The sequence below is a fragment of the Mustela nivalis genome, assembly GCF_964662115.1.
Source record: "Mustela nivalis genome assembly, chromosome: 14".
Lineage (NCBI taxonomy): Eukaryota > Metazoa > Chordata > Mammalia > Carnivora > Mustelidae > Mustela > Mustela nivalis.
In genome coordinates this window covers 84013264-84035671 of record NC_139033.1, presented here as the reverse complement: position 1 = coordinate 84035671, position 22408 = coordinate 84013264, and the positions used below count along the sequence as shown (strand labels likewise).

At 52.2% G+C, this 22408-nt stretch overlaps 2 protein-coding genes and 1 pseudogene across 5 annotated transcripts in view; all 3 read left to right on the top strand.

Annotated features, from left to right (window-relative positions):
* Positions 1-11154, top strand: part of IGLL5 (immunoglobulin lambda like polypeptide 5) — a 30370-nt gene extending 19216 nt beyond the window's left edge. Inside the window, exons 1-2 of one of the 2 annotated variants that reach the window (XM_082697967.1) lie at positions 3115-5376; positions 10697-11154. In XM_082697967.1, coding sequence (XP_082554093.1) covers positions 5295-5376; positions 10697-11016 — 402 coding nt within the window. In that variant the 5' untranslated portion in view covers positions 3115-5294 and the 3' untranslated portion in view covers positions 11017-11154. Of the gene's footprint in view, positions 1-3114; positions 5377-10696 lie in introns of those variants that run through there. The other variant, XM_082697966.1, reaches the window with a different exon arrangement.
* Positions 1-15149, top strand: part of LOC309847515 (immunoglobulin lambda-1 light chain-like) — a 120290-nt gene extending 105141 nt beyond the window's left edge. For both annotated transcript variants that reach the window (XM_082697959.1, XM_082697960.1), the window contains 2 exons: positions 13245-13277; positions 14685-15149. In XM_082697959.1, the coding sequence (XP_082554085.1) occupies positions 13245-13277; positions 14685-15004 (353 nt within the window). In that variant the 3' untranslated portion in view covers positions 15005-15149. The remainder of the gene's footprint in view (positions 1-13244; positions 13278-14684) is intronic.
* An 884-nt stretch (positions 15150-16033) lies between these two features.
* Positions 16034-19116, top strand: LOC309848060 (immunoglobulin lambda-like polypeptide 5 pseudogene; annotated as a pseudogene). The gene is made up of 3 exons (XR_014316571.1): positions 16034-16241; positions 17057-17248; positions 18657-19116. The product of XR_014316571.1 is annotated as an immunoglobulin lambda-like polypeptide 5 pseudogene (transcript).
* Positions 19117-22408: the final 3292 nt, after the last annotated feature.

The window sequence follows — 22408 nt, the reverse complement described above, 5'->3', positions numbered from 1 at the left end:
CCATTTCTCAGACAGAAACACTAACACCTCAGGGAACAAGGGGGCCACTCAGGTCTCCATCATCTCATGGGTCCTGCTGGAAAGAATGACACCTTCCACCCTACCCAGAGCTAGTGTCACCCCAAGACAAAGTGTTCTGTTCATTGTTATAAGTTTGCAGTATGAAAAAACTGAGGACACAAAGAGACAAGACAAAGAAGAGCCCCCACGTTCCTATCGACCAAGTCCCCGAGTCATAGTGACCCACGCACAGCAGAATAACTCCTCATATGCAGCATTTTAAAACAAATGTAATGTCATATCATTTATTCTGTATATAATTCATTTGTGAACTGGAAACACGGAAACTGAAAGAGAACGAGTACAACATCATTACCAATTCTAAGCAGAAACCATCAATAACTTCTTTTTTAAATTTTTTATTTAAACTCAATTTGGTTAACATATAGTGTACTATTAATGAGGGTAGATTTAGTGATTTTTCAGTTGCATGTAACACCCAGTGCTCATTACAACAAGTGCCCTCCTTAATGCCCATCACCCAGTTACCCCATCCTCCCACCCAACTCCCCTCCCGCAACTCTCACTTTGTTTCCTATAGTTTGAAAAGTTGCTTATGGTTTTCTTCCCTCTCTGTATTCATATTATTTTATTTTTCCGTCCCTTCCCCTATGTTCATCTGTTTTGTTTCTTAAATTCCACATACGACTGAAGTTATATGGTATTTTTCTTTCTCTGACTGACTTATTTGTTCAGTAGACTCTAGTTTCATCCATATCATTGCAAAAGGCAAGATTTCATTCTTTTGAAGGCTGAGTAGTATTCCATTGTATATCTCTATACCATATCCTCTTTATCTATTCAAGCACCCATGGACTTCTGGTCTCTTTCCGGTTTTGCTATTGTGTACATGCTGCTATGAACACTGGGCAGCATGTGCCCCTTCGAATCACTGTTTTTGTGTAGGGTTGTTCTATTTTTAACATTTTGAGGAACCTCCACACTGTTTTCCAGAGTGGCTGCACCAGCTTGCATTCCCACCAACAGTGTAAGAGGGTTTCCCTTTCTCTGCATCCATCCCAACATCTGTTGTTTCCTAATTTGTTGATTTTAGCCATTCTGACTAGTGTGAGGTGGTTGTTTATTGTGGATTTGATTTCTATTTCCCTGGTGACAAGTGATGCTGAGCATCTTTGCATGTGTCTGATGGCCATTTGTATGTCTTCTTTGGAGAAATGTCTCACTCATTTCTGTCCATTTCTTCACTGGATTGTTTGGTTTTCGGGTATGGAGTTTGATAAGTTCTTCAGAGATTTTGGACACTAGCTCTTCATCTGATATATCCTTTGTAAATTTCTTCTCCCATTCCATAGGTTGCCTTTTACTTTTGCTGATTGCATCCCCTGTTGTGCAGAACTTTTATCTTAACGAAATCCTCATAGTTCATTTTTGCTTGTGTTTATCTTGCTTTTGGAGATGTGTGTAGTAAGAAGCTATTGCAGCCTAGGTCAAAGAGGTTGGTGCCTGTGTTCTTCTCTAGGATTCTGATGGATTCCTACCCACATTTAGGTCTTTCATTCATTTTGTGTTTAATTTTTGGCATGATGTAAGTAGTGGTAAAAGTGGTCCAGTTTCATTCTTCTGCATGTGGCTGTCCAATTTTCCCAACATCATTTCTTGAAGAGACTATCTTTTTTCCATTGGGTATATTTTCCTGCTTTGTCAAAGATTAGTTGACTGTAGAGTTGAAGGTCCATCTCTGGGTTCTCTGTTCTCTTCCATTGATCTATGTGTCTGTTTTTGTGCCAGTACCATACTGGCTTGATGATTACAGCTCTGTTATTGCTTGAAGTCCAAAATTGTGATGCCTCCAGCTTTGGTTTTCTTTTTCAACATTCCTCTATCTATTCAGGGTCTTTTCTAATTCCATACAAATTTTAGGATAGTTTGCCCCAGCTCTGAAAAATGCTGATGGCTTTTTGATAAGGATTGCTTTGAATGTGTAGATTGCCTTGAGTAGCATCAACATTTTAGCAATATTTTTTCTTCTAACCTGTGAGCATACAATATTTTTCCATTTCTTTGTGTCTTCCTCAATTTCTTTCATAAGCATTCTATGGTTTTCAGAGTACAGATTCTTACCTCTTTCATTGGGTTAATTCCTATGTATTTTATGGTTCTCCAGTGTAATTGTAAATGGGATCGATGCCTTACTTTCTCTTCTTCGGCTTCATTCTTACTGTATAGAAACGCAACTGACATTTGCAAATATGACAGTACAGACAAAAGTTTGATATCCAGGATCTATAAAGAACTCCTCAAACTCAACACACACAAAAGAGACAATCATATTAAAAAATGGGCAAAAGATATGTACAGACGCTTCTCCAATGAAGACACACAAATGGCTATCAGACACATGAAAAAATGTTCATCATCACTAGCCATCAGGGAGATTCAAATGAAAACCACACTGAGATACCACCTTACACCAGTTAGAATGGCCAAAATTAGCAAGACAGGAGACAACATGTGTTGGAGAGGATGTGGAGAAAGGGGAGCCCTCTTACACTGTTGGTGGGAATGGAAGTTGGTTCAGCCACTTTGGAAAACAGTGTGGAGATTCCTCAAGAAATTAAAAATAGAGCTTCCCTATGACCCTGCCATTGAACTCCTGGGTATTTACCCCAAAGATACAGATGTAGTGAAAAGAAGGGCCATCTGTACCCCAATGTTTATAGTATCAGTGGCCACGGTCACCAAACTGTGGAAGGAACCAAGATGTCCTTCAACGAACAAATGGATAAGAAAGATGTGGTCCCATATACACTATGGAGTATTATGCATCCATCAGAAAGGATGAATACCCAACTTCTGTAGCAACATGGATGGGACTGGAAGAGATGATGCTGAGTGAAATAAGTCAAGCAGAGAGAGTCAGTTATCATATGGTTTTACTTATTTGTGGAGCATAACAAATAACACGGAGGATATGTGGAGATGGAGAGGAGAAGGGAGTTGGGGGAAATTGGAAGGGGAGGTGAACCATGAGAGACTATGGACTCTGAAAAACAACCTGAGGGTTTTGAAGGGGTGGGAGGTGGGAGATTGGGGTACCAGGTGGTGGGTATTAGAGAGGGCACGTATTTCATGGAGCACTGGATGTGGTGCAAAAACAATGAATACTGTTATGCTGAAAAGAAATTTAAAAAAAAAAAAAAGAAACACAACAGACTTCTGAGCATTGATAATATATCTGTGACTTTACTAAACTCCTGTATCAGTTCTAGCAATTTCTTGGTGGAGTCTTTGGCTTTTCTACACAGAGTATCCTATTGTCTCTGAAGAGTGAAAGTATGACTTCTACACCAATGAAATGCCTTTTCCTTCTTCTGTTGTCTGATTGCTGAGGGTAGGACTTCAGTACTATGTTGAACAGAAGTGGTTAAGAGTGGACATCCGTGCTGTGTTCCTGACCTTAAGGGAAAAGCTCTCAGTTTTTCCCCATTGAAGATGATATTCACTGTGGGTCTTTCATATGTGTCTTTTATGCTGTTGAGTTGTGTTCCCTCTATTCCTAAAAGCCAGAGGACTTTTATCAAGAAAGGATACTGTATTTTGTCAAATACTTTTTCTGCATCTATTGAGAAGATCATATAGTTCTTCTACTTTCTCTTATCAATGTTGTGTATCAAATTGATTGAATTGCAGATGGACTTCTTAATCTCAAAATAATATTCTATTTTTCTGCAAAAGCCTTACACTTCTCGTAAGTGAATTCATGGAGTAATGTAAATGATGTTGTTATTTGGTGGTATTTCCTTTTCCTTTTGTGACTATGGAGTAAGGTTTGCCTCTGGGATTGGTGGATGTGTCTTCAGGTCCCTTGGGTCTGTAAGAATCTCTCAAGTCACTCTACATTTCTTTGCAGTGAAGTAGCCATGGGGGCTGAGCTGACAGTCCTGGGACTCTTCAATGTGAATATGAAGCCACAGCCTCCCTGAACCCTTCAAGCTGCTTCTTCTTCCTGCAAAGGGCTTCTGGCATCAGCAGATTCAGGAAGTCCAGCTTGGACTTGGCAAAACCACCAGCCAGGATAGTTGGTTTCTTTGCATCAAAGGGTCCAAGTCAGGGTGACCTTTTTAGGTAGCATTAACTACCTGCAGGTTGAGTGACTCCTCCATATGATGGGAAGGGTGCATCATGGCAGTACTTCTGCTCTGTCTTCCCTCTCCTGTGAGGGCAGGGCAGCACATGCCCATGGGAAAGTGCCTTCATCTTCTCTTTATTATCCTCATGACACCTTTCATATCTAAGGAAAAGAAGTGTTCCCCCACTTTATAGAAGGATGGTCGGCTCCTTCCATTGACCCTGCTGAATTATCACTGTGTGATGACCTGGTAAACTCTGGGATCTTATGGATCAAGTTGGGGGATCACAACTGGGTTTCCTCCATACATCATGGAAATGTGGCTGCACAGATGGACATCAGTCCTTTGGGAGCTTCTTTGGGTGGCTCCTGGGTACAGGCACATGATCCCAGGAGTTCTCTATAATCCTGCTTCCTGATTGACAACCAAGTCTAGCTCATCTGTGCCTACCCATCCTGGCTGCAAAATCAGTCACTCGTGCCAGTTCTGGTTAGTGGGAGTGGGGATTGAAGACTCTGTGAAAAGAACAAAACAGAAACCATACACAGACCCTCCTGAACATGACTACAGATAGGTAATTGGCAGGAGCTGCTCCAAAGGCCACCTGGACACAGGTTGGCATGTCCTACAGGACCACTCCAGACTTTACTTAGGACAGTCCCTAACTAGGACATTCCCAAAAAGATAAAACTGACACCTCTGGAGTGATGGCTGGGGACATAGGAAGTTCCCAATGGCCATAAACCCATAAACCCTTTGCTTTTCCCTGAAAGGGAAGGTTTGGGAGGGAGGGGAAACACAGGGCCCTCACATCATGGTGTCACTAAGGAATTAGGATTCTTTGAACATGTGAAGAAGAGATGTCCTGTTCATTTCCATGGAACCTAACTCAAAAGGACACACAGGACTTCTGCAAACTATTCTACGTCCTGGCAGATAGTAAAACCAAGAGCAGATCAAATATCAACTCCCCTTGGAAGAATTGTTTCCAAGGATCCTGTTGCAGAACACATGGGGTCAGGGGTCCCATCATCTGCTAGGGGTGGGGGCCGTGTGTATCCTCCATGCTGAGCAGATGCCAGCCTAGAGGAGTGCCCCCACTTCCTCCACCACAGCTGCAGGTGGGGGGCTAGTGGGTGGGGCATGGCCTCCCAGGAGGGGTTTTTGTATGAGCCTGTGTCACAGTGTTGGGTGTTCGGCGGAGGGACCCAGCTGACCGTCCTAGGTAAGTCTTCTCATCTCCCTCCTTCCCTGCTCTCCCAGAGGTTTGGGTGATTTTCTGCTATTTTTTTTTTCTCTGCATGTCTTGTCACAGCTTTGGCCATGCTTTCACCTGGGATCCCAGCCTCTGGGGACCCAAACTCCTCCCTTCCCTGTATGCATTTTCCTACTTACTTCTTTGGTCATCACCAGCCCCTTACCTCCGACCTGAGAGGCAGGCAATGGTTGGGATGACTAAAAACTCCACTTTCTGTCTGCCAAGGTCACGGTGGGTCCTACGTGTGCTCTGTCCTATCTGGCCCCTATTTTTCATCCTTGTCTCTGGGAGGCACTAGGGTCCCCCATCCTAAAGGGAAGAGGGCACAGGGAGCATTGTGGGGATGACCGTTTGGTGCCTTTAGAGGGATGGAGCACCCTCAGGTCCTAGGCTGGGGACACACAGGTCAGAGATTCTGAGAAGGTCCCCAGAGCTATGGGACACTGGATCCATGGCCAGGATTGTTACAAGTGTTGACAGCCTTGCCTGGGCCTCCTAGGTCTACAGTGCAGAGGTCTGAGCTGGCATGGGGATCTCAGGGAAACTTGCAACACAGAGGACTGTGCAGGGAAGAGAAGGACCTAGAGAAATGACGGGATGCGAAAACTATATAGACTCCTGAGTCTCTGCAAGACGTATATCCTGTCCGCACGAAAGGCAGAATCTAAGACATAAAGGCTCTAGGGATGTGACTAGCTCACAGGCGATGAAGGGAGAGGCTGCTGAAAGATTTGGAATAACGGAGACCTTAGGACAGACAGATACACTTTATGGGATTAGCGAAGTTCCCACTCCATCCAGGCCAGCCCAGGAGAGTTAGTTCTGAGTAAAAACAGAATCATTAGAGCAAAGACTCTAATGCCCTGAGCACTGGAGTCTCGGCACTGAATGTCCTCAGGATTATTCAACCAGTGGTCAGACAGCTCATAGAATCACCTGCGGTACTGAGAAACAGACATAGAGTCCCAGACAGACACCATCAGAAAGACAGAGGAAGTAGGAGCAAGGGTGAGATTTGGCCATCTGTCTGAGGAGAAACGTCCCAGGAGAGTGTCAAGATGAGTGCAGGCAGGTGTCCCACTCAAAGCTTCCCAGCAAACGTACTCAGTTGTTTAAGGAAAAACTAAAACTGCCCTCCATGGCCTAAACCTGCACACACTGAGTTGAAACAAGGAAATGTAGTGGGTACTCAGGTACATGTACATCACAAAAAAATGGAATCAAGTGACCCATGACAGATGATAAGGGTCTAACCTCCTTCCATAATCCTCTAACAGGTCAGCCCACATCGGCACCCTCGGTCACGCTCTTCCCACCCTCCTCTGAGGAACTCGCCACCAACAAGGCCACCCTGGTGTGCCTCATCAGTGACTTCTACCCCAGCGGCGTGACGGTGGCCTGGAAGGCAGACGGCAGCCCCGTCACCCAGGGCGTGGAGACCACCAAGCCCTCCAGACAGAGCAACAACAAGTACGCGGCCAGCAGCTACCTGAGCCTGTCGCCTGACAAGTGGCAATCTCACAGCAGCTTCAGCTGCCTGGTCACACACGAGGGCAACACCGTGGAGAAGAAGGTGGTCCCCTCACAGTGCTCTTAGGTCCCCGACACCCTCCCCCACCCAGCGGGGCCTGGAGCCACAGGACCTCCAGGACGATCTACCCTCCCCCCAGGGTCATCCCAGCCCTTCTCCCTGCACCCCGTCAACACTCAATAAAGTGTCCTTTATTCAATCAGAAATCATCCTCTCTGCTCATTGCGTCTCAAACACTCTGTGTCCTGAACTTGACCGCCTTTAGGGTTGAACATTAATTCTTCTGCCTTGGGGAAAAGGGGTCTACAGAAGACTCCTAGTTTGGGAAGGGGAAGTTTCGCTCTCACCTAAAAGGACAAAGAATATTCCAAACAGAAAATACCTACAGGAGAACCAAGATAGAAGACAACCCCTCACAATGGTTCTATGCTTTCTTTTCTTTGTGGGGAACTTGGCCACGGTCAGTCATTGCTGCCTTTGCTGACATTGGCTCTCCATTCTGTGGGGAAAATGTTCAAGGGTCTCCCCGAGCCCAGGCTCTCAGGATCTGGAACTAGAACCCATCATAAGACGTCCACTCTTCTCTCTGTGTAGGGCCCTCCTCTCCATGGGGTGAGTTCCCTGGGTTCAGTTCCCCTGGGGACCTTTCCCACGATGACATCCTAGAACACCTGCCATTCCTTAGGGGACACCCTCACCTGACTCCCCTGGGACATGGTTTGTGCCCTCTACCAAAGAACCTACCCATGACTGTCAGGGCAGAACACTCTGAGAGGACACTGGTCACTCCCACTCTCACTCCCACTTCCACTGGGGGCTTCTTCTCCCACGTTGTCCCTTGGTTCCCACATGGATTCATTCTGTCTGGGAGACAGACACCATCTATGCTCACTAGGACCCTCCCAGGCCCAGCCAACCCAGGAATCTGCCCCTTGTGCTGGGGTGACCTGCCTGGGGCCTCTGTGTTAAAAATCTAGGGTCTAATTCTAGAAATGGGCTGCCACAAGGTCTCTCAACTGACTCATCGACTTAGGAGTCTAGTGTGGGTGCTGAGCGAGAACAACACCGCACACACACGCACAGTGAACACAAACATACACACGATGCACACACACGATGACCGCACACGATGACCAAAAAGGCATGGGTCCCTTTCCTAACGCTGCATGCTGGGCAACTCTCGCGAAGGACCAGGAAGAGATAGAGTACAGGGTCTACTCCGAGCGCCGGGTAGAACATGAGCAAAGAATGATCTGTCGCCACAGTCCCCACCAGCAACAGGCAGTGCCAGATGGAAGGCCAGGAGGTTCCAGTCCACGATGGTGTGAGACAAGACACATGATGAGCTCCCGGGGTGGACAGTCTGCACGGGGAGGTCCAGGCACATCAGGGAGGAGAGCAACAGTGCTGACGCAGCGTGCCACCCACTCACAGAAACAAGGAGGCTAGGTCTGTGTGTCCCCACCTGACATCAGCAGCTGACATCCAGCTCTGGGTGCCAGCCAAGGCCGTGGGGGTCAGGGCCCCCTCACCATTGGAAGCTCCATTGCCAGGGTACAGTATGTGTCCTGAGTGCTGGGGACACCCTGGTCCACTGGACAGCAAGACCCCCACAAAGGAACTCTAGGAGAACGACTGGAAGCAGTCACTGCCTCCACACCCACCGGCTCCCCCGGGTCTTTCATGTGAACATTCAGCCCATACATCCCTACAAACTGACGTCTGCTCTCCCCAGGCTCAGGTCGGGGACTACACACTAACCACCCCCTATTCCTTCCTCATGAACCAGCTAGGACACCATTCTGGATCTGAGGGCCCACTGTAGGGATCCGGAGTGCTTGAGGGGAACCTGCTTCTCCTCCCACCCCCTTTCCATTTCGGATCCCAAACCCGCACGGCCTGCGTCAGCACGTGCTGACGATGTTGTGGTATTCAGGACACCTCCACGAGTCCCAAGTCTGCAAAGGGGTCCCAGCTCTATCATGTCTGTGTGATAAAGGCCTCCTCAACCTTCCACAAGGACACCCTGACACACAGCTCCTTCCCAAGGATGGGGTTCGCTGGGAACTCCGAGGCCACAGGCAGACATTCTCCCCAGCTCCTCGCCACGACTGAGGATGGATGCCCTCTGAACTCTCCATGGACATGAAATTCCAGATCCCCAGGTGCCACCACCCCCCACCCGCCCATCTGCCCGGCCAGCACCCGTGACAAAGACACTGCACTTTGGGCCACCCGAGCAGCTGCAGCTGGAACGGGGCAGGGCTGGAGGGGCTCACAGAGGGTTTGTGCTCGAGGCTGTGTCACAGTGTGCTGTGTTCGGCGGCGGGACCCAGCTGACCGTCCTCGGTGAGTCTCCCCCTTGCCCTACCCTTTGGGATCTGAGGTACAATTTTGGGGTGTGCTGCGCTCCTTTCAATCTGGACAGGGCTGAGGCTCAAGGTCTGTGCGTCTGTACCTTTCGTCTGCATTGTCTGCGCCTCGTGCTTCCACTGGTGTCATCTTGTCCGATGTCTGTTCAGAGCTGTAGGGGACCAGACCCCAAACCCTGACTAATCCCTCTATGTGGGCCCAGCTCCCTCCTGAAAGGAGAGTGCTCCTCTGGGCTCAGGGAAACTGGGCTCCCCACTCAGGGTCTATTGGCTTCAAGAGTCTGGGGGCTATTGGGGTGGTAGACAAGGAAGAGGGAGGCTCAGCCTGCCATCAGGGCCACCGGATGAGAGAAGGAGGCTGGAGACTGCTCAGGCTGTGGTTATTGTCTCTGGGGTGGCCCAGACCGAGGACTGCCTGGTACACAGTGAGGAGATCCTTCGTCTGCTGACCCTGGAACAAGCAGGGGGATGGAGGACAAGGGGTCAAGGATCGATCCCGGAATTCAGAGGAGAAGGGGGCCCAGGGTGTTGGGAACACGAACCTCCCTGGGGACAGTCAGACACATGAACGGGACCGGTCTCAGGACACTCAGGCAGCAGAGCTCCATCCCTCCCCAGCCCACCACAGCTGGAAAGCACCCTGAGCAGATGGCAACTTGGCTCAGGGGACACTGAGAGGGACAGGTAACAGGGAAAGTGCCTGCCAGACACTCAGAAAGTCTAGGACAGATGGATCTCTCAGCACAACTTTGCAGAGCAGGCAGAGCCCTAGAACAGACCCGACCCAGCCTCCAAAATAAAAACACAGCTCGCATGAAAACGGTGCCTCTGCGGACTCTCTGCAGTCGGGCACCAGGGCCTCATAGCACGTCCCCACTCAGCATCCGTACCCGCGGTTGGGGCTGTCTGTTGGAGGGAGTCAAAGCTGATGTGAAGCTGTGAGGGGGTCTAGGGCCAAGACTCCTACTTCTCCCGGGGTAACAGAGCCCTACAACCAGGGACAGGCCAGCTCTAGGAAATCCCGGGTAAGCAATCTGGGGGAGGTCACATCGAGAATGAGGTCCAAGCACAGACAGAGCCAGAGGGCTCCCGGGGTCTCAAGGCCAGTCGAGCCAGGTCTGGGGCTGGCCTGGGTGAATTCCAAGGCAATGTGTCCTGGAGAGAGCCTGAGACCATGGAAGGGCCCATAAACTAGAGGCCGTGATGCTCAGAGTCTCCCAGCAGAACATGAGTGACCCAGCCCAGGCTGACCCGAGCCCAGGACAGCAAGGGCCACCTGAGGCCCAAGCCAGGGACTGGCACAGCTGCATCCGTACATCAGGACAGAGGAAGGAGCTGACAGAAGAAACCTCTGACCTTGACCTGCTGCCCTCCATCCCCACAGGTCAGCCCACGTCGGCACCCTCGGTCACGCTCTTCCCGCCCTCCTCTGAGGAACTCGCCGCCAGCAAGGCCACCCTGGTGTGCCTCATCAGTGACTTCTACCCCAGCGGCGTGACGGTGGCCTGGAAGGCAGACGGCAGCCCCGTCACCCAGGGCGTGGAGACCACCAAGCCCTCCAGACAGAGCAACAACAAGTACGCGGCCAGCAGCTACCTGAGCCTGTCGCCTGACAAGTGGCAATCTCACAACAGCTTCAGCTGCCTTGTCACACACGAGGGCAACACCGTGGAGAAGAAGGTGGTCCCCTCACAGTGCTCTTAGGCCCCCGACACCCTCCCCCACCCAGCGGGGCCTGGAGCCACAGGACCTCCAGGACGATCTTCCCTCCCCCCAGGATCATCCCAGCCCTTCTCCCTGCACCCCGTCAACACTCAATAAAGTGTCCTTTATTCAATCAGATCATCCTCTCTGCTCATTGCTTCTCAAACACTCTGTGTCCTGAACTTGACCGCCTTTAGCGGTGAACATATAATTCTTCTGCCCTGGGGAAACGGGATCTACAGAGACATCCTCCTAGTTTGGGAAGGGGAAGTTTCCCTCTCACCTAAAAGGACAAAATATTCCAAACAGAAAATACCTACAGGAGAACCAAGATAGAAGTTGACCCCTCACAAAGGCTCTATGTTTTCTTTTCTTGTGGGGCCCTTGGCCACAGGCAGTCATTGCTGCCCTTGCGGACATTGGCTCTCCGTTCTGTGGGATAATGTTCTAGGGTCAGCCCGAACCCGGGCTCTCAGGATCTGGAACTAGAACCCATCATAAGACTCAACTCTCCTCTCCCTGGAGGGCCCTCCTCTCCATGCGGTGAGTTCCCTAGGTTCCTTTCCATTGGGGACCTTTCCCACGATCACATCCTAGAACACGTGCCATTCCTTAGGGGACACCCTCACCTGACTCCCCTGGGACATGGTTTGTCCCTGTCACTATCAGGGCAGAACACTCGACGGGACACTGGTCACCCCCACGCTCACTCTCACTCCCACTGGGGGCTCCTCCTCCCACGCTGTCCCTTGGTTCCCACATGGATTCCTTCTGTCTGGGAGACAGACACCAGCTACTCTCTCTAGGACCCTCCCAGGCCCAGCCAACCCAGGAATCTGCCCCTTGTGCTGGGGTGACCAGCCTGGGGCCTCTGTGTTAAAAATCTAGGGTCTGATTCTAGAAATGGGCTGCCACAGGGTCTCTCAACTGACTCATCGACTTAGGAGTCTAGTTTGGGTGCTGAGCGAGAACAACACCGCACGCACAGGCACAGTGAACACAAACATACACACGATGCACACACACGATGACCGCACACGATGACCACAAAGGCACTGGTCCCTTTCGAAATGCTGCCATGCTGGGCAACTCTCGCGAAGGACCAGGAAGAGATAGAGTACAGGATCTACTCCGAGCGCCGGGTAGAACAAGAGCAAAGAACGCTCTGTCGCCGCAGTCCCCACCAGCGCCAGGCAGTGCCAGATGGAAGGCCAGCAGGTTCCAGTCCACGATGGTGTGAGACAAGACACATGATGAGCTCCCGGGGGGAGGAGTCTGCACGGGGAGGTCCAGGCACATCAGGGAGGAGAGCAACAGTGCTGACGCAGTGTGCCACCGACTCACAGAAACAAGGAGGCTAGGTATGTGTGTCCCCACCTGACATCAGCAGGTGACATCCAGCTCTGCGTACCAGCCAAGGCCGTGGGGGTCAGGGCCCCCTCACCATTTGAAGGTCCGTTGCCAGGGTACAGTATGTGTCCTGAGTGCTGGGGACACCCTGTTCCACTGGCCAGCAAGGCCCCCACAACAGAAATCCAGGAGAACTGCTGGAAGCAGTCACTGCCTCCGTACCTACCGAGGCCCCCGGGTCTTTCATGTGAACATTCAGCCAATACATCTCTACAGAGTGACGTCTGCCCACCCTGGGCTCAGGTCGGGGACTACACACTAACCACCCCCTATTCCTTCCTCATGAACCAGCAAGGACACCATTCTGGATCTCAGGGCCCACTGTAGGGATCCGGAGTGCTTGAGGGGAACCTGCTTCACCTCCCACCCACTTTCCATTTCGGACCCCAAACCCGCACGGCCTGCGTCAGCATGTGCTGACGATGTTGTGGTATTCAGGACCCCTCCACGAGTCCCAAGTCTGCAAAGGGGTCCCAGCTCTATCATGTCTGTGTGATAAAGGCCTCCTCACACCTTCCACAAGGACACCCTGACACACAATCCTTCCTCAGGATGGAGTTCGCTGGGAACTCCGAGGCCACAGGCAGACATTCTCCCCAGCTCCTCGCCACGACTGAGGATGGATGCCCTCTGAACTCTCCATGGACATGAAATTCCAGATCCCCAGGTGCCACCACCCCCCACCCGCCCATCTGCCCGGCCAGCACCCGTGACAAAGACACTGCACTTTGGGCCACCCGAGCAGCTGCAGCTGGAACGGGGCAGGGCTGGAGGGGCTCACAGAGGGTTTGTGCTCGAGGCTGTGTCACAGTGTATAGTGTTCGGCGGCGGGACCCAGCTGACCGTCCTCGGTGAGTCTCCCCCGTGCCCTAACCTTTGGGATCTTGGGTACAATTTGGGGGTGTGCTTCGCTCCTTTCAATCTGGACAGGGCTGAGGCTCAAGGTCTGTGCGTCTGTACCTTTCGTCCGCTTTGTTTGCGCCTCGTGCCTCCACTGGTGTCATCTTGTCCGATGTCTGTTCAGAGCTGTAGGGGACCAGACCCCAAACCCTGAGTAATTCCTCTAGGTGGGCCCAGCTCCCTTCTGAAAGGAGAGTGCTCCTCTGGGCTCAGGGAAACTGGGCTCCCCACTCAGGGTCTATTGGCTTCAAGAGTCTGGGGGCTATTGGGGTGGTAGACAAGGAAGAGGGAGGCTCAGCCTGCCATCAGGGCCACCGGATGAGAGAAGGAGGCTGGAGACTGCTTAGGCTGTGGCTATTGTCTCTGGGGTGGCCCAGACCGAGGACTGCCGGTACACAGTGAGGAGATTCTTCGTCTGCTGACCCTGGAACAAGCAGGGGGATGGAGGACAAGGGGTCAAGGATCGATCCCGGAATTCAGAGGAGAAGGGGGCCCCGGGTGTTGGGAACACGAACCTCCCTGGGGACAGTCAGACACAAGAACGGGACCGGTCTCAGGACACTCAGGCAGCAGAGCTCCATCCCTCCCCAGCCCACCACAGCTGGAAAGCACCCTGAGCAGATGGCAACTTGGCTCTGGGGACACTGAGAGGGACAGGTAACAGGGAAAGTGCCTGCCAGACACTCAGAAAGTCTAGGACAGATGGATCTCTCAGCACAACTTTGCAGAGCAGGCAGAGCCCTAGAACAGACCCGGCCCGACCTCAGAAATAAAAACACAGCTCGCATGAAAACGGTGCCTCTGCGGACTCTCTGCAGTTGGGCACCAGGGCCTCACAGCACGTCCCCACTCAGCATCCGTACCCGCGGTTGGGGCTGTCTGTTGGAGGGAGTCAAAGCTGATGTGAAGCTGTGAGGGGGTCTAGGGCCAGGACTCCTACTTCTCCCGTGGTAACAGAGCCCTACAACCAGGGACAGGCCAGCTCTAGGAAATCCCGGGTAAGCAATCTGGGGGAGGTCACATCGAGAATGAGGTCCAAGCACAGACAGAGCCAGAGGGCTCCCGGGGTCTCAAGGCCAGTCGGGCCAGGTCTGGGGCTGGCCTGGGTGAATTCCAAGGCAATGTGTCCTGGAGAGAGCCTGAGACCATGGAAGGGCCCATAAACTAGAGGCCGTGATGCTCAGAGTCTCCCAGCAGAACATGAGTGACCCAGCCCAGGCTGACCCGAGCCCAGGACAGCAAGGGCCACCTGAGGCCCAAGCCAGGGACATGGCACAGCTGCATCCGTACATCAGGACAGAGGAAGGAGCTGACAGAAGAAACCTCTGACCTTGACCTGCTGCCCTCCATCCCCACAGGTCAGCCCACGTCGGCACCCTCGGTCACGCTCTTCCCGCCCTCCTCTGAGGAACTCGCCGCCAGCAAGGCCACCCTGGTGTGCCTCATCAGTGACTTCTACCACAGCGGCGTGACGGTGGCCTGGAAGGCAGACGGCAGCCCCGTCACCCAGGGCGTGGAGACCACCAAGCCCTCCAGACAGAGCAACAACAAGTACGCGGCCAGCAGCTACCTGAGCCTATCGCCTGACAAGTGGCAATCTCACAGCAGCTTCAGCTGCCTGGTCACGCACGAGGGCAACACCGTGGAGAAGAAGGTGGTCCCCTCACAGTGCTCTTAGGTCCCCGACACCCTCCCCCACCCAGCAGGGCCTGGAGCCACAGGACCTCCAGGACGGTCTTCCCTCCCCCCAGGGTCATCCCAGCCCTTCTCCCATCCCTGCACCCCGTCAACACTCAATAAAGTGTCCTTTATTCAATCAGAAATCATCCTCTCTGCTCATTGCTTCTCAAGCACTCTGTGTCTGAACTTGACAACCTTTAGCGGTGAACACATAATTCTTGTGCCTCGGGGAAAGGGGGTCTACAGAGACATCCTCCTGGTCTGGGGAGGGGAAGTTTCACTCTCACCTAAAAGGACAAAGAATATTCCAAACAGAAAATACCTACAGGAGAACCAAGGTAGAAGTTGACCCCTCACAAAGGCTCTATGTTTTCTTTTCTTGTGGGGCCCTTGGCCACAGTCAGTCATTGCTGCCCTTGTGGACATTGGCTCTCCGTTCTGTGGGATAATGTTGGAGGGTCACCCCGAGCCCAGGCTCTCAGGATCTGGAACTAGAACCCATCATAAGACGTCCACTCTCATCTCCCTGTAGGGCCCTCCTCTCCATGCGGTGAGTTCCCTGGGTTCCTTTCCATTGGGGACCTTTCCCACAATCATATCCTAGAACACGTGCCATTCCGTAGGGGACACCCTCACCTGAGTCCCCTGGGACATGGTTTGTCCCCGTCACTATCAGGGCAGAACACTCTGACAGGACACTGGTCACCCCCACGCTCACTACCAATCCCAAACCAACTGGGGGCTCCTCCTCCCACGCTGTCCCTTGGTTCCCACATGGATTCCTTCTGTGTGGGAGACAGACACCAGCTACTCTCTCTAGGACTCTCCCAGGCCCAGCCAACCCAGGAATCTGCCCGTGTCTGGGGTGACCTGCCTGGGGCCTCTGTGTTAAAAATCTAAGGTCTGATTCTAGAAATGGTCTCTCAACTGACTCATCGACTTAGGAGTCTAGTGTGGGTGCTGAGCGAGAACAACACCGCACACACACGCACAGTGAACACAAACATACACACGATGCACACACACGATGACCGCACACGATGACCAAAAAGGCACGGGTCCCTTTCCTAACGCTGCATGCTGGGCAACTCTCGCGAAGGACCAGGAAGAGATAGAGTACAGGGTCTACTCCGAGCGCCGGGTAGAACATGAGCAAAGAATGATCTGTCGCCACAGTCCCCACCAGCAACAGGCAGTGCCAGATGGAAGGCCAGGCGGTGCCAGTCCACGATGGTGTGAGACAAGACACATGATGAGCTCCCGGGGTGGACAGTCTGCACGGGGAGGTCCAGGCACATCAGGGAGGAGAGCAACAGTGCTGACGCAGCGTGCCACCCACTCACAGAAACAAGGAGGCTAGGTCTGTGTCCCCTGCCTGACACCAGCAGCTGACATCCCAGCTCTGGGTGCCGGCCAAGGCCGTGGGGGTCAGAGCCCCCTCACCATTTGAAGGTCCGTTGCCAGGGTACAGTATTTGTCCTGAGTGCTGGGGACACCCTGTTCCACTGGCCAGCAAGACCCCCACAACGGAACTCCAGGAGAACTGCTGGAAGCAGTCACTGCCTCCGTACCTACCGGGGCCCCCGGGTCTTTCATGTGAACATTCAGCCCATACATCTCTACAGAGTGACGTCTGCCCTCCCCGGGCTCAGGTCGGGGACTACACACTAACCACCCCCTATTCCTTCCTCATGAACCAGCAAGGACACCATTCTGGATCTCAGGGCCCACTGTAGGGATCCGGAGTGCTTGAGGGGAACCTGCTTCTCCTCCCACCCACTTTCCATTTCGCATCCCAAACCATGTGCTGACGATGTTGTGGTACTCAGGACCCTCCACGAGTCCCAAGTCTGCAAAGGGGTCCCAGCTCTATCATGTCTGTGTGAAACGGGCCTCCTCACACCTTCCACAAGGACACCCTGACACACAGCTCCTTCCCAAGGATGGGGTTTGCTGGGAACTCCGAGGCCACAGGCAAACATTCTCCCCAGCTCCTCGCCACGACTGAGGATGGATGCCCTCTGAACTCTCCATGGACATGAAATTCCAGATCCCCAGGTGCCACCACCCCCCACCCGCCCATCTGCCCGGCCAGCACCCGTGACAAAGACACTGCACTTTGGGCCTCCCGAGCAGCTGCAGCTGGAACGGGGCAGGGCTGGAGGGGCTCACAGAGGGTTTGTGCTCGAGGCTGTGTCACAGTGTGCTGTGTTCGGCGGCGGGACCCAGCTGACCGTCCTCGGTGAGTCTCCCCCTTGCCCTCCTCTTTGGGATCTGGGGTACAATTTTGGGGTGTGCTTCGCTCCTTTCAATCTGGACAGGGCTGAGGCTCAAGGTCTGTGCGTCTGTACCTTTCGTCTGCATTGTCTGCGCCTCGTGCCTCCACTGGTGTCATCTTGTCCGATGTCTGTTCAGAGCTGTAGGGGACCAGACCCCAAACCCTGACTAATCCCTCTATGTGGGCCCAGCTCCCTCCTGAAAGGAGAGTGCTCCTCTGGGCTCAGGGAAACTGGGCTCCCCACTCAGGGTCTATTGGCTTCAAGAGTCTGGGGGCTATTGGGGTGGTAGACAAGGAAGAGGGAGGCTCAGCCTGCCATCAGGACCACCGGATGAGAGAAGGAGGCTGGAGACTGCTCAGGCTGTGGCTATTGTCTCTGGGGTGGCCCAGACCGAGGACTGCCTGGTACACAGTGAGGAGATCCTTAGTCTGCTGACCCTGGAACAAGCAGGGGGATGGAGGACAAGGGGTCCAGGATCAAGCCCTGAATTCAGAGGAGAAGGGGGCCCAGGGTGTTGGGAACACGAACCTCCCTGGGGACAGTCAGACACATGAACGGGACCGGTCTCAGGACACTCAGGCAGCAGAGCTCCATCCCTCCCCAGCCCACCACAGCTGGAAAGCACCCTGAGCAGATGGCAACTTGGCTCAGGGGACACTGAGAGGGACAGGTAACAGGGAAAGTGCCTGCCAGACACTCAGAAAGTCTAGGACAGATGGATCTCTCAGCACAACTTTGCAGAGCAGGCAGAGCCCTAGAACAGACCCGACCCAGCCTCCGAAATAAAAACACAGCTCACATGAAAACGGTGCCTCTGCGGACTCTCTGCAGTCGGGCACCAGGGCCTCATAGCACGTCCCCACTCAGCATCTGTACCCGCGGTTGGGGCTGTCTGTTGGAGGGAGTCAAAGCTGTTGTGAAGCTGTGAGGGGGTCTAGGGCCAGGACTCCTACTTCTCCCGTGGTAACAGAGCCCTACAACCAGGGACAGGCCAGCTCTAGGAAATCCCGGGTAAGCAATCTGGGGGAGGTCACATCGAGAATGAGGTCCAAGCACAGACAGAGCCAGAGGGCTCCCGGGGTCTCAAGGCCAGTCGAGCCAGGTCTGGGGCTGGCCTGGGTGAATTCCAAGGCAATGTGTCCTGGAGAGAGCCTGAGACCATGGAAGGGCCCATAAACTAGAGGCCGTGATGCTCAGAGTCTCCCAGCAGAACATGAGTGACCCAGCCCAGGCTGACCCGAGCCCAGGACAGCAAGGGCCACCTGAGGCCCAAGCCAGGAACATGGCGCAGCTGCATCCGTACATCAGGACAGAGGAAGGAGCTGACAGAAGAAACCTCTGACCTTGACCTGCTGCCCTCCATCCCCACAGGTCAGCCCACGTCGGCACCCTCGGTCACGCTCTTCCCGCCCTCCTCTGAGGAACTCGCCGCCAGCAAAGCCACCCTGGTGTGCCTCATCAGTGACTTCTACCCCAGCGGCGTGACGGTGGCCTGGAAGGCAGACGGCAGCCCTGTCACCCAGGGCGTGGAGACCACCAAGCCCTCCAGACAGAGCAACAACAAGTACGCGGCCAGCAGCTACCTGAGCCTGTCGCCTGACAAGTGGCAATCTCACAGCAGCTTCAGCTGCCTGGTCACGCACGAGGGCAACACCATGGAGAAGAAGGTGGTCCCCTCACAGTGCTCTTAGGTCCCCGACACCCTCCCCCACCCAGCGGGGCCTGGAGCCACAGGACCTCCAGGACGATCTTCCCTCCGCCCAGGGTCATCCCAGCCCTTCTCCCTGCACCCCGTCAACACTCAATAAAGTGTCCTTTATTCAATCAGAAATCATCCTCTCTGCTCATTGCTTCTCAAACACTCTGTGTCTGAACTTGACCGCCTTTAGCGGTTTACATGTAATTCTTCTGCCTGGGGGGAAAGGGGTCTACAGAAGACGTCCTCCTGGTTTTGGGAGGGGAAGTTTCACTCTCACCTGTAGGGCCAGAGAAAATTCCAGAGCAGTAGATACAAACAACAGAACCAAGATAGACCACCTTCCCCAATGTCTCTTTACTTGCTCTTGTTGTGTGAACCACATCAGTCACCAGGAACACCAAAGCCTGCTTCTCTTGGTTCTCCATTGACTCCTGGATAATGTGTGATCTCCTTCCTGGACCTGGGGCCTCCGCATCAGGGACTAGCTCTTTTCTGAGATATCTACTCTCCTTTCTTTGTATCTCCCTCATTGCCATGTTTTGGCTGGTTATCTACTCCGTATAAATATTCCCTATTTTCAGCCTAGAGTATTCACCCTTCCTTAGGTTACCCCCTGCTCCTGCCTCCCCAGGAACACTGTCCTGTGCCCCTCCCACAGACGTCTCTGTCGCACTCAGTACTGGACCCTCAGTCCCTGGACCCTAGTCACTCAATCCCACACTGCCACTGAGGACTCCTCCTCCTCCCACATGTGTCATCGGGTCCCAACTGTATTCAGGGTCCCTGGGAGGTGGGGACCCCTTAGAGTCCAATACACCACTGACCCCACCACAAGCACTAAACCAAAATGTCCATGGGTAGTCACTGGGGCCATGAGTTCAAAATCAAGTTTACATTCTGTAGTGTGTGCTGGACATCTGTGAACCATAAGCCAGCTCACCTTCTTACGAGGTGGCAATAGACCCTGAGAACCAAGGAGACTACTGTCCTAGGAGCTAGCTCAGGACCTCGGGACCCAGCTCCACGTCCCACAGACAGACTGGACACATGCACACACCTGGTCAGATCGTATGCACATGCTAGTACACACGCATGTCTGCTATTGCGCACATGGCCAGGTTGGGCATGTGTCTAGGATGTGTGGTGGCATCCAGAAGCCTCCATGGGCCTCCGCTCAGCCAAGGGCACAGGCCCCATCATGTCTGTGGTGGAAATAGGTCTGTTGGTTCTGCCGGGTGGCATTCCCCAAGCAAGCCGAGCCACACACAGAGCTCCTTCCAGGAAGCTCCCTGGGATGGGATATGTCACTCAGACTCTCCCCGCTGCCCCTCCATGACTCAGGACGGGTGGAAGCTCACCCTCCCCACCACCAAGGACCTGAAGATGCGGGTGGGGAGGGAGCCCCCTCTCAAGCTCCCATGGGCCAGACCAGCCCCCACAAGGAGGAGGCTGGACCTTGAGCCTCCCAAGCAGCTGCAGGTGGGCCTGGTTTTGTCGGGGCGGCCGTGTGCTGCCGGGGGCGACAGGGGGTTTGTGTTCCAGGCTGTGTCACTCTGTTATATGTTCTGCAGAGGGATCCAGGTGATTGTCCTAAGTGAGTCTCCCCCATTCTCTCTTTCCTGACCAGAATCAAATTTGGGGGCATTTTTCTCTCCTTTCTGTCCTGACTCTGACTGGGGTCTGAATTGCTCTGGCAATCTGGAAAGTTTGCTTTTGTCTGGCCATCTCGCCCCCTGTAGCCTATTCCTGCTCTGCAGCACCTGGTGGGGACAGGATGGGACAGTTCCCGTGACCCCTTCCTGTCCTCGACGCTGGGACTCAGATCTTCTTCTCCAGTTGACCATCCCCTCTGGCCTCTGGGATAAAAGGAATCTTCAATTTTCCTCATGGGGTAGTTTCATTCTTACCCAGAATAGCCAAAAGAATATTCCAGAATAGAAGACAGGCCAGCAGGACAGGACAGTCCATCCTCTGCTCCTTCCCTATGTTTACCATGCTTGTGTGGACCATGTCCCACCCAAAGCAGTCTTCAGGCTAATGGCTAAGCTCCTCCCTGGAATCCTGGGATCTCACTGGCTGGGAAGGGAGGAAAGCCTGAAAGACAGACACAATGTTAAAGACAGAAGGACCATTTAGAGTCTATTTTTGTGTGTGGTGTAAGGAAATGGTCCAATTTCATTTTTCTGCATGTGGCTGTCCAATTTTCCCAGCACCATTTATTGAAGAGGCTGTCTTTTTTCCATTGGACATTCTTTCCTGCTTTGTCGAAGATTAGTTGACTGTAGAGTTGAGGGTCTATTTCTGGGCTCTCTATTCTGTTCCATTGATCTATGTGTCTGTTTTTGTGCCAGTACCATGCTGTCTTGATGATGACAGCTTTGTAATAGAGCTTAAAGTCCGGAATTGTGATGCCACCAACGTTGGCTTTCTTTTTCAATATCCCTTTGGCTATTCGAGGTCTTTTCTGGTTCCATATAAATTTTAGAATTATTTGTTCCATTTCTTTGAAAAAGATGGATGGTACTTTGATAGGAATTGCATTAAATGTGTAGATTGCTTTAGGTAGCATAGACATTTTCACAATATTTATTCTTCCAATCCAGGAGCATGGAACATTTTTCCATTTCTTTGTGTCTTCCTCAATTTCTTTCATGAGTACTTTATAGTTTTCTGAGTATACATTATGTGCCTCTTTGGTTAAGTTTATTCCTAGGTATCTTATGGTTTTGGGTGCAATTGTAAATGGGATTGACTCCTTAATTTCCCTTTCTTCTGTCTTGCTGTTGGTGTAGAGAAATGCAACTGATTTCTGTGCATTGATTTTATATCCTGACACTTTACTGAATTCCTGTATAAGTTCTAGCAGTTTTGGAGTGGAGTCTTTTGGGTTTTCCACATATAGTATCATATCATCTGCGAAGAGTGATAATTTGACTTCTTCTTTGCCGATTTGGATGCCTTTAATTTCCTTTTGTTGTCTGATTGCTGAGGCTAGGACATCTAGTACTATGTTGAATAGCAGTGGTGATAATAGACATCCCTGCTGTGTTCCTGACCTTAGTGGAAAAGCTTTCAGTTTTTCTCCATTGAGAATGATATTTGCGGTGGGTTTTTCATAGATGGCTTTGATGATATTGAGGTATGTGCCCTCTATCCCTACACTTTGAAGAGTTTTGATCAGGAAGAGATGCTGTACTTTGTCAAATGCTTTTTCAGCATCTATTGAGAGTATCATATGGTTCTTGTTCTTTCTTTTATTGATGTGTTGTATCACATTGACTGATTTGCGGAAGTTGAACCAACCTTGCAGCCCTGGAATAAATCCCACTTGGTCGTGGTGAATAATCCTTTTAATGTACTGTTGAATCCTATTGGCTAGTATTTTGTTGAGTATTTTCGCATCTGTGTTCATCAAGGATATTGG